The following is a 13118-nucleotide window of genomic DNA, read 5'->3' as shown; positions in this document are numbered from 1 at the left end:
TGGGTACACCCACAACGCATAGGGACTGCCTTTGACCAATGAGCCATACTGAAAGAACGGTGATATTTTTCCAAATCAGGATGGTCAGGAAAACAGCATTAGTTTTCAGGGATTTATATTTGTCTGGGTAAACATTAGAAATAAAGTATAGTTTAGGTAGGTTTAATTTAATGGTTCTGTGCTGGTAAGGAAGCTGTGAATAAGTTTTCAGACTGAGCAAAGTATGTTTGCCTGCGAGGAGGTTTCATTTCAATATCCAACTGAGACTTGATTGTGTTTCGAGTTTCAGAATGCAGACGACAGATAATTGCCTCGCAACCTGTTGGAGGAGCAGATGGCTTCCTTCGTCTTAAATTCTGTAGCAAAACAAGTCAGTTGGTTTGGAGACTAGAGAGAGGATGGGTCTCAGGGCAGCTTGAAGCTGGAGCCTTACTGGAGTAATCTCGTCTGGGCTAGAGTTCCACAGAGAAAACTAGAAGGAAACTGACCTTCATCAGTCAGGGAATTGAGTATAGAAGCTGGGAAGTTACGTTGCAGTTGTACAGGACGTTGGTGAGGCCGCACCTGGAATATTGTGTTCAGTTTTGGTCACCTTGCTATAGGAAAGATGTTATTAAACTGGAGACAGTGCAGAAGAGATTGACAAGGATGTTGCCAGGACTCAAGGGACTGAGTTATAGGGAGAGATTGGACAGGCTAGAACTTTATTCTTTGGAGCGTAGGAGACTGAGTGGTGATCTTATAGAGGTGTATAAGATCATGAGAGGCGTGGAGAGGGTGAATTCTTTTTCCCAGGGTTGGGGAATTGAAAACTAGAGGGCGTAGGGTTAAGAGGGGAAAGAATTAATGGGAACCTGAGGAGCAGCTTTTTTACACAGAGGGTGGTGCGTGTGTGGAATGAGCTGCCGGAGGAAGTGGTTGAGGCAGGGACACTGACAACATTTAAAAGGCATTTGGACAGATACATGATAGGAAAGGTTTAGAGGGACATGGGCCAAATGCTGGCAAATGGGGTTAGCTTAGATGGGCTTTTTGGTTGGCATGGACCAGTTTGGGCCGAAGGCCTTGTCTTTGTGCCATGGATTCTATGATTCTAGTAGAAGGTCCAGAGATCCGGAGAGCTGCAACAAAAAGATTTCAGAACATCTGAAACTCAGTGATCAGAGATCAGACTTTTGTTTCAGAAAACCAGACAAAGAGGAGATTGATTGGTGAGAAGTACTAGAAAAGGCAGTAATAAAACATTTGACCTATCTGTGAATGAATTGTAACATAGTGATTAAAGTGGTGTAACAGTGTAATTGTTAAGGCAGCGGAAGTCACAGTAGGTTCAAAATCCTGGTATGGAATCACTGCTAAAAGTGGAGTGGAGACTCTGGCCCAATAGAACACTTGGAAAATGTGAACCAGATTTTGGAATGCAGATTTCTAAGTGAATGTTTTGATGTAAAATAAGAATTTAAAGCATATTTCTGGGAGTGGAGTTCAGATCATCTCATATGACAATTATCTGGAGTGGGGATTCTGGTGAGAAATCCACAAATATTCACTTTGTGTGCTGATGAGACGATTATTGTTTTAACGTATTTTATCACCATCTTAAATCTGTATAAGTGTTCAGCTAAAAGTGTTATACTCCATTTGTAAAAAATGTTGAATAAACATTTAGTATATGTGCTTGCTTCAGCATTCTGTATATTATTGGCAGTACGCTGGCCAGCCTCAGGTCACTGTCTGTGTGGAGTCTGCACATTCTCCCCATGTCTGCATGGGTTTTCTCCAGGTGCTCCAGTTTCCTCCCACACGCCAAAGATTGACTGGCTATGCTAAATTGCCCCATTGTGTCAGGGGGATTAACAGGGTAAATACATGGGGTTACAGGGATAGGGCCAGGGTGGGATTGTGGTCAGTGCAGACTCGTTGGGCCGAATGGCCTCTTTCTGCACTATAGGGACTCTATGATTCTAAATGTTATTTTTTGAAGTGGTCATGTGACTCTGTGTCCTCCATGTTTGATAAAACAAAAACTAACTTCTGACCCTTGGAACCAGATTTCCATTCTGGGATCCTCCTGTCCACTTCTAACACCAGCAGGGATCAGAACAGAATGCTGGGTGGTTTGGAGGGGAACTTGCAGGTCGCTGTGAACATAGAACATAACAGCGCAGTACAGGCCCTTCGGCCCTCGATGTTGGGCTGACCAGTGGAACCAATCTAAAGCCCCTCTAATCTACACTATTCCAATATCATCCATATGTTTATCCAATAACCACTTGAACGCTCTCAACGTTGACGAGTCCACCACTGCTGCAGGCAGGGCATTCCACGCCCTCACTACTCTCTGAGTAAAGAACCTACCTCTAACATCTGTCCTATATCTCTCACCCCTCAATTTAAAGCTATGTCCCCTCGTGCTAGCCAACACCATCCGAGGAAAAAGGCTCTCACTATCCACCCTCTCTAATCCTCTGATCATCTTGTATGCCTCTATTAAGTCATCTCTTAACCTTCTTCTCTCTAACGAAAACAACCTCAAGCCCCTCAGCCTTTCCTCATACGATTTTCCCACCATACCAGGCAACATCCTGGTAAATCTCCTCTGCACCCTTTCCAACACTTCCACATCTTTCCTATAATGCGGCGACCAGAACTGTACGCAATACTCCAAATGTGGCCGCACCAGAGTTTTGTACAGTTGCAGCATGACCTCCTGGCTCCGAAACTCAATCCCTCTACCAATAAAAGCTAACACACCGTACGCCTTCTTAACAACCCTATCAACCTGGGTGCCAACTTTCAGGGATCTATGCACATGGACACCCAGATCCCTCTGTTCATCCACACTACCAAGTATCTTACCATTAGCCCAGTACTCTGTATTCCTGTTACTCCTTCCAAAGTGAATCACCTCACACTTTTCCGCTGTGTTCCCAAGTATCTGCTATCCTTGTCCTTCTAGGTGGTAGAGGTTGCGGGTTTGGAAACTGGAATCTAATCAAGTTCAGGGGTTTATACTGAGGACAGTAAGCTGTAATATTATCCTCACTGTGTGTGTTTACCAGGCTGTGCTCTGAATGACTCCCCTGTGGGGTTGGCTGCTTACATACTGGAGAAGTTTTCAACCTGGACCAACAAGGATTTCCGGGATCTTGCAGACGGAGGACTCACCAGGTGGGAGATTTCTATATTCACAGCTCTGATCTCTCTCTCTCCGGAGCTTCTTGGGGAGGTGACATTCCACATATTTGAACTAAAGATAATAAATGACAAGCAAATATATATCCGACTAACACAAGATGGAGTTTTCCAAGTGGCTCAGTGAACTGCCTGGAATGGTGCTGAGTTACAGAGAACAGCAAGATCCCAGGAACAACTCTGTGCTGGATTAACCAATCTCAGTCCAGCCACAGTAGGATTTTAACAACCCCACATCGGTTAGTGTTTTGTCTACCAAATTACTGGGAGTGAGATTGGGAAATAACGAAGGTTCAGTGAAAGATTACAAATAGATCATTAAGAGCTCAAGCTAAAATTCTTAAATATTAATAATGTTTATACAACTGCAATTAAAGCAATATACTGTGGATGCTGGAGCTGTGAAATTAAGACAAAGTGCTGGAATTGCTCAGGAAATCTGGTAGCATCTGTGCCGAGAGAGAAAACAGAGTTAACATTTCAAGATGATCTTCAGAAGTGAAGGTGGAAAGGTGACAAGTTTTATCCTGCTGAAGAAGTGGGGGAGGGTCAAAAGGAAAATGAGGCCATAGGTTAGAAAGGTAATGATTAAATACTAAAGGGAGTGGCAGTAAAACGACAAAGCATTATCCAGGGTAGGTGTTAATAGTAGAATAAAGGGCAGCTCTGGAATACAGCAAAAGCATGAAAACAAACTATGAAGTGCCACTTATGGGGAGAGAGGGAGATGGTATATGGCTTGAGATCATGGATCAACCATAATCTTATTGAATGCTGGAGCAGGCTCCATGGGCCAAATAGCCTATTCCCGCTCAAGGTTTGTGTTTCTTCTCTGCACTGGTTTCACATACAGTCTCCAGACTGAGTGAAACACTAGCACCATTATATGTGTGAATCTCAGCAAATGTTATCACTGGACAAGTCAGATCTCGGATGGAAGCTGCTTGATAGATGCATAGAGTGGGCCTCTGCAGACAGTACAAACTCAATGGGCTCAATGGCCTTTGTGTCTGGGGTCTTGAACAGTGAGGAGAGAAGAAAATGTCTCTCAATCGGCCATCCCAAGCTGCTTTTGTCTCCACTTGTACCAATCTTGTAGGCAGCAAGTTGGAGGTCATTATCACTCACTGTGTAAGAGCGAATGTTCCTCACATTCCCCCTGCATCTCTTATCCAAAATCTTTCATCTATGTTCCCAAGTCCTTGTACCATCAGCCAATGGGACCAGCTTTTCTTTGCCTAGTTTATCTAAACCTGCGATAATCTTGTGTACCTTGATCAAATCCCCTCTTCCCCACTCACTCGCTTTGCTCCAAGGAGAACAACCCCACCTTTTCAAAGCATGGCGGCAGCACGGTAGCACAGTGGTTAGCACTGCTGTCTCATAGCGCAGGGACTCAGATTCAATCCCCAGCTCGGGTCACTGTGTGTGTGGAGTTTGCACGTTCTCCCCGTGTCTGCATGGGTTTCCTCCGGGTGCTCCGGTTTCCTCCCACAGATGCCAGAGTGTGGCGACTAGGAGATTTTCAACAATAACTTAATCGCAGTGGTATTGTGAGCCTACTTGTGACATTAATAAATAAATTTAGCTAACCTCAGTGTAACAATACAGAGAGAGGATTAAGTGACTGGTTGCAGATCTGAATTAAAATCTGTTATCCGATTGGAATACTTAAACCTTTTCCCAGATATTTTCCCCTTAAGTATTCCAGTCGGATAAGTTTTCAATTCAGATCTCCCAACTAATCACTTAATCCTCTCTGTACTGTTACACTGAGGTTACCCAAATTTATTTATTATTGTCACAAGTAGGCTTACATTAACACTGCAATGAAATTTCTGTGAAATCCCCTAGTCGCCACACTCTGGCACCTGTTCGGGTACACTGAGGGAGAATTTAGCATGGCCAATGCAGCTAACCGGATTGTGGGAGGAAACCCACGCAGACACGGGGAGAACATGCAAACGCCACACAGTGACCCAAGCCGGGGATTGAACCCAGGTCTCTGTTGCTGTGGGACAGCAGTGCTAACCACTGTTAATGACCCCTCAGCAAGGTTATCCATTGATATGGACTGGACTATTTTTATCTTTCTGACCTTTCACCCCTGCCCAGAAAATTCTCGCTGGATGAGCTTCTAACCAATGTGATGATCTACTGGGTGACGGGCTCCATTACCTCCTCTATGCGTTTATACAAAGAGAACCTGGGGCGGAATGTCTGGAACCGGATTGATGCCAAGTGAGTGATGTGATTCCTGCAGCATGGCCACAGTATGTGGGGCAGGCGACAGAATGTGGGGATAATGGCGAGGTACTCAGATTGGCGGGATGGGACTGGTGGTGTCCCACAAGGATCTGTCTCGGGGCCTCAATTATTCACGTTCTTTATTAACAATTTGGATAATGGCCATAGAAAGTCATGAGTTAGGCAGCATTCTGGACGGTGTAGATGATAGCATAAAATAAAAGGGACATTGATAGATTAGGTAAATGGGCAAAACTGTGGCAGATGGATTTTAATGGTAGTGTGAGGTTATTCATTTTGGAATGAAAAAGGATACATCAGAGTACTTTCTAGATGGCATGAAGTTAAATAAGCGGATGTCCAATGAGACCTAGGTGATGGTGTGCATAGATCTTTAAAATAATCAAGAAGACTAATGAAATGCTGGCCTTTATAATGGAGAGGACTAGAGAACAAGGACGCAGAGGTTTTGCTGCAGCTATACAGAACCCTGGTTAGCCCTCATTCAGAGCACTGTGAGCTGATCTGGGCACCACACTCAGGAAGGATACATTGGCCTTGAGAGTGCACTGTAGGTTTACAAGAATGATATCTAGACTATGAGGAGAGATTAACAAATTAGACCTATTTTCTCGAGAATTTAGGTTAAGGAGCGATTTGTTCAAAGTCTTCAAAATACTAACAGGAAAGGCCGGGTGTAGATAAACTATTTCCACCGGTTGGAGATTCTCGGACAAGGGGGCACAGTCTAAAACTGAGGGCCAGACTGTTCAGGTGAGAAGTTTGGAAGCACTTCTACACATACGGGTGGTAGAGGTTTGGAACACTGTTCCACACAAACACCACTTGATACTAGATTAGTTGCTAAGTCTGAGAGAGAATTTTTTGTTGAGCAAAGCTATTAAAGGGATTATGGGCCAAAGCCTAACACATGGAGTTAGACACAAACCAGCCATGATCTCATTAAGTGGAACAGACATGATGGCTCAATAGCCTCCTCCTGTTCCGATGTTCCAATGACAAGGTCTATACATCAAATCAAAGTAAAGTCTATTTATTAGTCACAAGTAGGCTTACATTAATACTGCAATGAAGTTACGGTAAAATTCCCCTAGTCGCCACATTTGGCTCCTGTTTCTTGTCAATGCACCCTAACCAGCACATCTTTCAGATTGTGGGAGGAAACCGGAGCACCCGGAGGAAACCAACGCAGACACGGGGAGAACGTGCAAACTGCACACAGACAGTGACCCGAGCCGGGAATCGAACCCGGGTCCCTGGTGCTGTAAGGGCAGCAGTGCTAACCACTGTGCTACCAGGTAACAGCTCAGTGACACTCCCATCCATCCCCCAATCCACCATTTCAATGATCAAAATGAATGATGGAGCAGAATCGAAGGGCGAAATGTCCTCCTCCTGCTTCTAGTTTCTGTGTCTCTATTTTATGCTATGGGTTAGTGCGATACTTAACCCCAGGTGACGGAAAAACTCAGGGACCGTCTGAAAGGGAGAAACAAGAATAGTGAAGGACAACTTGTTAACAACTATATTGTATTCGTGCAACTGTCGGGTATGTTCTGAGATAGGGACAGTGTCGAAGGAGCTTTACTCTGTATCTAACCCCGTGCTGTACCTGTCCTGGGAGTGTTTGATGGGGACAGTGTAGAGGGAGCTTTACTCTGTATCTAACCCCGTGCTGTACCTGTCCTGGGAGTGTTTGATGGGGACAGTGTAGAGGGAGCTTTACTCTGTATCTAACCCCGTGCTGTCCCTGTCCTGGGAGTGTTTGATGGGGACAGTGTCGAGGGAGCTTTACTCTGTATCTAACCCCGTGCTGTACCTGTCCTGGGAGTGTTTGATGGGGACAGTGTCGAGGGAGCTTTACTCTGTATCTAACCCCGTGTTGTACCTGTCCTGGGAGTGTTTGATGGGGACAGTGTAGAGGGAGCTTTACTCTGTATCTAACCCCGTGCTGTACCTGTCCTGGGAGTGTTTGATGGGGACAGTGTAGAGGGAGCTTTACTCTGTATCTAACCCCGTGCTGTACCTGTCCTGGGAGTGTTTGATGGGGACAGTGTAGAGGGAGCTTTACTCTGTATCTAACCCCGTGCAGTACCTGTCCTGGAAGTGTTTGATGGGGACAGTGTAGAGGGAGCTTTACTCTGTATCTAGTCCCGTGCTGTACCTGTCCTGGGAGTGTTTGATGGGGACAGTGTAGAGGGAGCTTTACTCTGTATCTAACCCCGTGCTGTTCCTGTCCTGGGAGTGTTTGATGGGGACAGTGTAGAGGGAGCTTTACTCTGTATCTAGTCCCGTGCTGTACCTGTCCTGGGAGTGTTTGATGGGGACAGTGTAGAGGGAGCTTTACTCTGTATCTAACCCCGTGCTGTACCTGTCCTGGGAGTGTTTGATGGGGACAGTGTAGAGGGAGCTTTACTCTGTATCTAGTCCCGTGCTGTACCTGTCCTGGGAGTGTTTGATGGGGACAGTGTAGAGGGAGCTTTACTCTGTATCTAACCCCGTGCTGTACCTGTCCTGGGAGTGTTTGATGGGGACAGTGTAGAGGGAGCTTTACTCTGTATCTAACCCCGTGCTGTACCTGTCCTGGGAGTGTTTGATGGGGACAGTGTAGAGGGAGCTTTACTCTGTATCTAACCCCGTGCTGTACCTGTCCTGGGAGTGTTTGATGGGGACAGTGGAGAGGGAGCTTTACTCTGTATCTAACCCCGTGCTGTACCCTGTCCTGGGAGTGTTTGATGGGGACAGTGTAGAGGGAGCTTTACCTCTGTATCTAACCCCGTGCTGTACCCTGTCCTGGGAGTGTTTGATGGGGACAGTGTAGAGGGAGCTTTACTCTGTATCTAACCCCGTGTTGTACCTGTCCTGGGAGTGTTTGATGTGGACAGTGTAGAGGGAGCTTTACTTTGTATCTAACCCCGTGCTGTACCTGTCCTGGGAGTGTTTGATGGGGACAGTGTAGAGGGAGCTTTACCCTGTATCTAACCCCGTGCTGTACCTGTCCTGGGAGTGTTTGATGGGGACAGTGTAGAGGGAGCTTTACTCTATATCTAACCCCGTGTTGTACCTGTCCTGGGAGTGTTTGATGGGGACAGTGTCGAAGGAGCTTTACTCTGTATCTAACCCCGTGCTGTATCTATCCTGGGAGTGTTTGATGGGGACAGTGTAGAGGGAGCTTTACTCTGTATCTAACCCCGTGTTGTACCTGTCCTGGGAGTGTTTGATGGGGACAGTGTAGAGGGAGCTTTACTCTGTATCTAATCCCGTGCTGTACCTGTCCTGGGAGTGTTTGATGGGGACAGTGTAGAGTGAGCTTTACTCTGTATCTAACCCCGTGCTGTACCTGTCCTGGGAGTGTTTGATGGGGACAGTGTAGAGGGAGCTTTACTCTGTATCTAACCCCGTGTTGTACCTGTCCTGGGAGTGTTTGATGGGGACAGTGTCGAAGGAGCTTTACTCTGTATCTAACCCCGTGCTGTACCTGTCCTGGGAGTGTTTGATGGGGACAGTGTGGAGGGAGCTTTACTCTGTACCTAACCCCGTGCTGTACCTGTCCTGGGAGTGTTTGATGGGGACAGTGTAGAGTGAGCTTTACTCTGTATCTAACCCCGTGCTGTACCTGTCCTGGGAGTGTTTGATGGGGACAGTGTAGAGGGAGCTTTACTCTGTATCTAACCCCGTGCTGTCCCTGTCCTGGGAGTGTTTGATGGGGGACAGTGTAGAGGGAACTTTACTCTGTATCTAACCCCGTGTTGTACCTGTCCTGGGAGTGTATGATGGGGACAGTGTAGAGGGAGCTTTACTCTGTATCTAACCCCGTGCTGTCCCTGTCCTGGGAGTGTTTGATGGGGACAGTGTAGAGGGAGCTTTACTCTGTATCTAACCCCGTGCTGTCCCTGTCCTGGGAGTGTTTGATGGGGACAGTGTCGAAGGAGCTTTACTCTGTATCTAACCCCGTGCTGTACCTGTCCTGGGAGTGTTTGATGGGGACAGTGTAGAGGGAGCTTTACTCTGTATCTAACCCCGTGCTGTCCCTGTCCTGGGAGTGTTTGATGGGGACAGTGTCGAAGGAGCTTTACTCTGTATCTAACCCCGTGCTGTACCTGTCCTGGGAGTGTTTGATGGGGACAGTGTAGAGGGACCTTTACTCTGTATCTAACCAACCCCGTGCTGTCCCTGTCCTGGGAGTGTTTGATGGGGACAGTGTAGAGGGAGCTTTACTCTGTATCTAACCCCGTGCTGTACCTGTCCTGGGAGTGTTTGATGGGGGACAGTGTCGAAGGAGCTTTACTCTGTATCTAACCCCGTGCAGTACCTGTCCTGGGAGTGTTTGATGCGGACAGTGTAGAGGGAACTTTACTCTGTATCTAACCCCGTGCTGTACCTGTCCTGGGAGTGTTTGATGGGGGACAGTGTCGAAGGAGCTTTACTCTGTATCTCACCCTGTGCAGTACCTGTCCTGGGAGTGTTTGATGGGGACAGTGTAGAGGGAGCTTTACTCTGTATCTAACCCCGTGCTGTATCTATCCTGGGAGTGTTTGATGGCGGACAGTGTCGAAGGAGCTTTACTCTGTATCTAACCCCGTGCTGTACCTGTCCTGGGAGTGTTTGATGCGGACAGTGTAGAGGGAGCTTTACTCTGTATCTAACCCCGTGCTGTACCTGTCCTGGGAGTGTTTGATGGGGGACAGTGTCGAAGGAGCTTTACTCTGTATCTCACCCCGTGCTGTACCTGTCCTGGGGGTGTTTGATGGGGACAGTGCAGAGGGAGCTTTACTCTGTATCTAACCCCGTTCTGTACCTGTCCTGGGAGTGTTTGATGGGGACAGTGTAGAGGGAGCTTTACTCTGTATCTAACCCCGTGCTGTCCCTGTCCTGGGAGTGTTTGATGGGGACAGTGTCGAGGGAGCTTTACTCTGTATCTCCCAGGACAGGTACAGCACGGCGTTAGATACAGAGTAAAGCTCCTTCTACACTGTCCCTCATCAAACACTCCCAGGACAGGTACAGCACGGGGTTAGATACAGAGTAAAGCTCCCTCTACACTGTCCCCATCAAACACTCCCAGGACAGGTACAGCACAGGGTTAGATACAGAGTAAAGCTCCCTCTACACTGTCCCCATCAAACACTCCCAGGACAGGTACAGCACGGGGTTAGATACAGAGTAAAGCTCCCTCTACACTGTCCCCATCAAACACTCCCAGGACAGGGACAGCACGGGGTTAGATACAGAGTAAAGCTCCCTCTACATTGTCCCCATCAAACACTCCCAGGACAGGGACAGCACGGGGTTAGATACAGAGTAAAGCTCCCTCTACACTGTCCCCATCAAACACTCCCAGGACAGGTACAGCACAGGGTTAGATACAGAGTAAAGCTCCCTCTACACTGTCCCCATCAAACACTCCCAGGACAGGTACAGCACGGGGTTAGTGTTTGATGGGGGACAGTGTCGAGGGAGCTTTACTCTGTATCTCACCCCGTGCTGTACCTGTCCTGGCAGTTTTACTGGAACAGGGTAAAGTAAAAGAAACTACAATTCCCTCCCTAAACCCCTCTACCTCATTTTCCTCGTTTGAACTTTCTCTTTGACCAAATTTTTGGTAATCTGTTGTGAGACTCCCTCAGGTTGCCCAGTGGCAGAGTTGATTTGCTAATGCTTCTGTGCAGCTTGTGGTGATAATGATGTTGTATCGTTGGGAGTTTCCTGATGTTTGTCTCCTGGTTCTTGAGGCTGTGCTGGGGCCAGAATCTTGTGCTTTTCTCCTGGGAATCTTCAGATGGTTTCCACATCTGCTTTTTCTCTTCCAGAATTGGGGTCTATGTTCCCACTGGATTGGCCGCTTTTCCCAATGAGTTGACGCATGTCCCTCTCACCTGGGCTCGACGGAAGTATAAGAGGATTGTAACCTTTGCCTACATGTCCCGTGGAGGCCACTTTGCAGCCTTTGAGGAGCCGGAACTGTTAGCTGAGAATCTCCGGCAGTTTGTGCGTGCGGTGGAAGAGGGTTGCTGAGAATTCCAGATCAGTGTGTGTTTGGGAATATGATCCCTGTGCCTTGGACCTTGGGAAGTGAAGAGCTGTTTGATAATGCTGGGATCTAGACTCTCATTTCACAAGGTCACAGGTCAGAAATGAATCACTTTCTACCTGAAACTGGATTTAGTTTTCACTCAGATCCTGTGTATTATTTCAATGACACATTGAACAATAAAACATTCCTGACAACAGTTGCCATTTAGTTTTTTGAATCACTGTCCCCCAGCCGGGAATCTCGCTGCGCTACGGTCCAGAATAAACCGGATCACTTGTTTTTCAAACCACACAAACATCCAATAAGAAAGACTTACATTTATATTGGATATCTGAATCCACTTCATTGGCCGTGATGCTATTTCAAAGTGTCAACATCATTGTAATTTAGGAAACTTGACAGTGAATTTGTGCACAGCAAGCTCCCACAAACAGCAGTGTCATAATGGCCAGAAAATCCATTGTTGTGATGTTGATGGGGGGTAAATGTCGGTCGGGACAGAGTGGATAGTCAGAAGCTTTTTCCCAGGGTGGAAGAGTCAATTACTAGGGGGCACAGGTTTAAGGTGCGATGGGCAAGGTTTAAAGGAGATGCACGAGGCAGATTTTTTACACAGAGTAGTGGGTGCCTGGAACCCGTTGTCGGGGAGGTAGTGGAGCGGATACGGTAGTGACTTTTAAGGGGTGTCTGGACAAATACATGAATAGGATGGGAATGGAGGGATATGGTCCCCGGAAGGGTAGGGAGTTTTAGTTCAGTCGGGCAGCATGGTCGGTGCAGGATTGGAGGGCCAAAGGGCCTGTTCCTGTGATGTAATTTTCCTTGTTTGTTTCTTTGACACTGAGGGGTAGATGATAAGTCTAAAGTGTTTGCAGCAATCTTCAGCCAGAATGCCGAGTGGATGATCCATCTCAGCCTCCTCCAGTGGTCCCCAGCATCTCAGGTGCCAGTCTCCAGCCAATTCGATTCACTCCACGTGATATCAAGAAACGGTTGGAGGCACTGGATACTGCAAAGGCAATGGGCCCTGATAACATTCCGGCAATAGTACGGAAGACTTGTGCTCCAGAACTTGCTGCTCCCCTAGCCAAGCTCTTCCAGTGCAGTTACAACACTGGCATCTACCCAACAATGTGGAAAATTGCCCAGGTATGTCCTGTACACAAAAAGCAGGACAAATCCAACCCAGCCAATTACCACCCAATCAGCCCACTCTCGATCATCAGGAAAGTGATGGAAGGGGTCATCGACAGCGCTATCAAGCAGCACCTGCTCAGCAATCACCTGCTCAGTGACACCCAGTTTGGGTTTTGCCGGGGTCATTCAGCTCCTGACCTCATTACAGCCATTGGTTCAAACATGGACAAAAGAGCTGAATTCCAAATGTGAGGTGAGTGCGACAGCCCTCGACATCAAAGCCACATTCGACCGAGTGTGGCATCAAGAAGCAAAACTGGAATCAATGGGTATCAAGGGGCAAAGTCTCTGCTGGTTGGAGTCATACCTGGTACATAGGAAGATGGTTGTGGTTGTGGAGAGTCAGTCATCTCAGCTCCAGGACATCTCTGCAGGAGTCCCTCAGGATAGTGTCCGAGGCCCAGCAATCTACAGCTGCTTCACC

At 47.2% G+C, this 13118-nt stretch overlaps 1 protein-coding gene across 3 annotated transcripts in view; it reads left to right on the top strand.

Moving 5' to 3' along the window:
* The window catches only part of LOC144489245 (epoxide hydrolase 1-like), a 33338-nt gene extending 21645 nt beyond the window's left edge, over nt 1–11693 (top strand). For all 3 annotated transcript variants that reach the window (XM_078207108.1, XM_078207110.1, XM_078207109.1), the window contains exons 7-9: nt 3063–3171; nt 5311–5436; nt 11274–11693. In XM_078207108.1, the coding sequence (XP_078063234.1) occupies nt 3063–3171; nt 5311–5436; nt 11274–11478 (440 nt within the window). In that variant the 3' untranslated portion in view covers nt 11479–11693. The remainder of the gene's footprint in view (nt 1–3062; nt 3172–5310; nt 5437–11273) is intronic.
* Nucleotides 11694–13118: the final 1425 nt, after the last annotated feature.

This window comes from Mustelus asterias, unplaced genomic scaffold (assembly GCF_964213995.1).
Source record: "Mustelus asterias unplaced genomic scaffold, sMusAst1.hap1.1 HAP1_SCAFFOLD_2052, whole genome shotgun sequence".
NCBI classification, from domain to species: Eukaryota; Metazoa; Chordata; class Chondrichthyes; order Carcharhiniformes; family Triakidae; genus Mustelus; species Mustelus asterias.
This window is presented reverse-complemented; position numbering and strand designations above follow the sequence as displayed.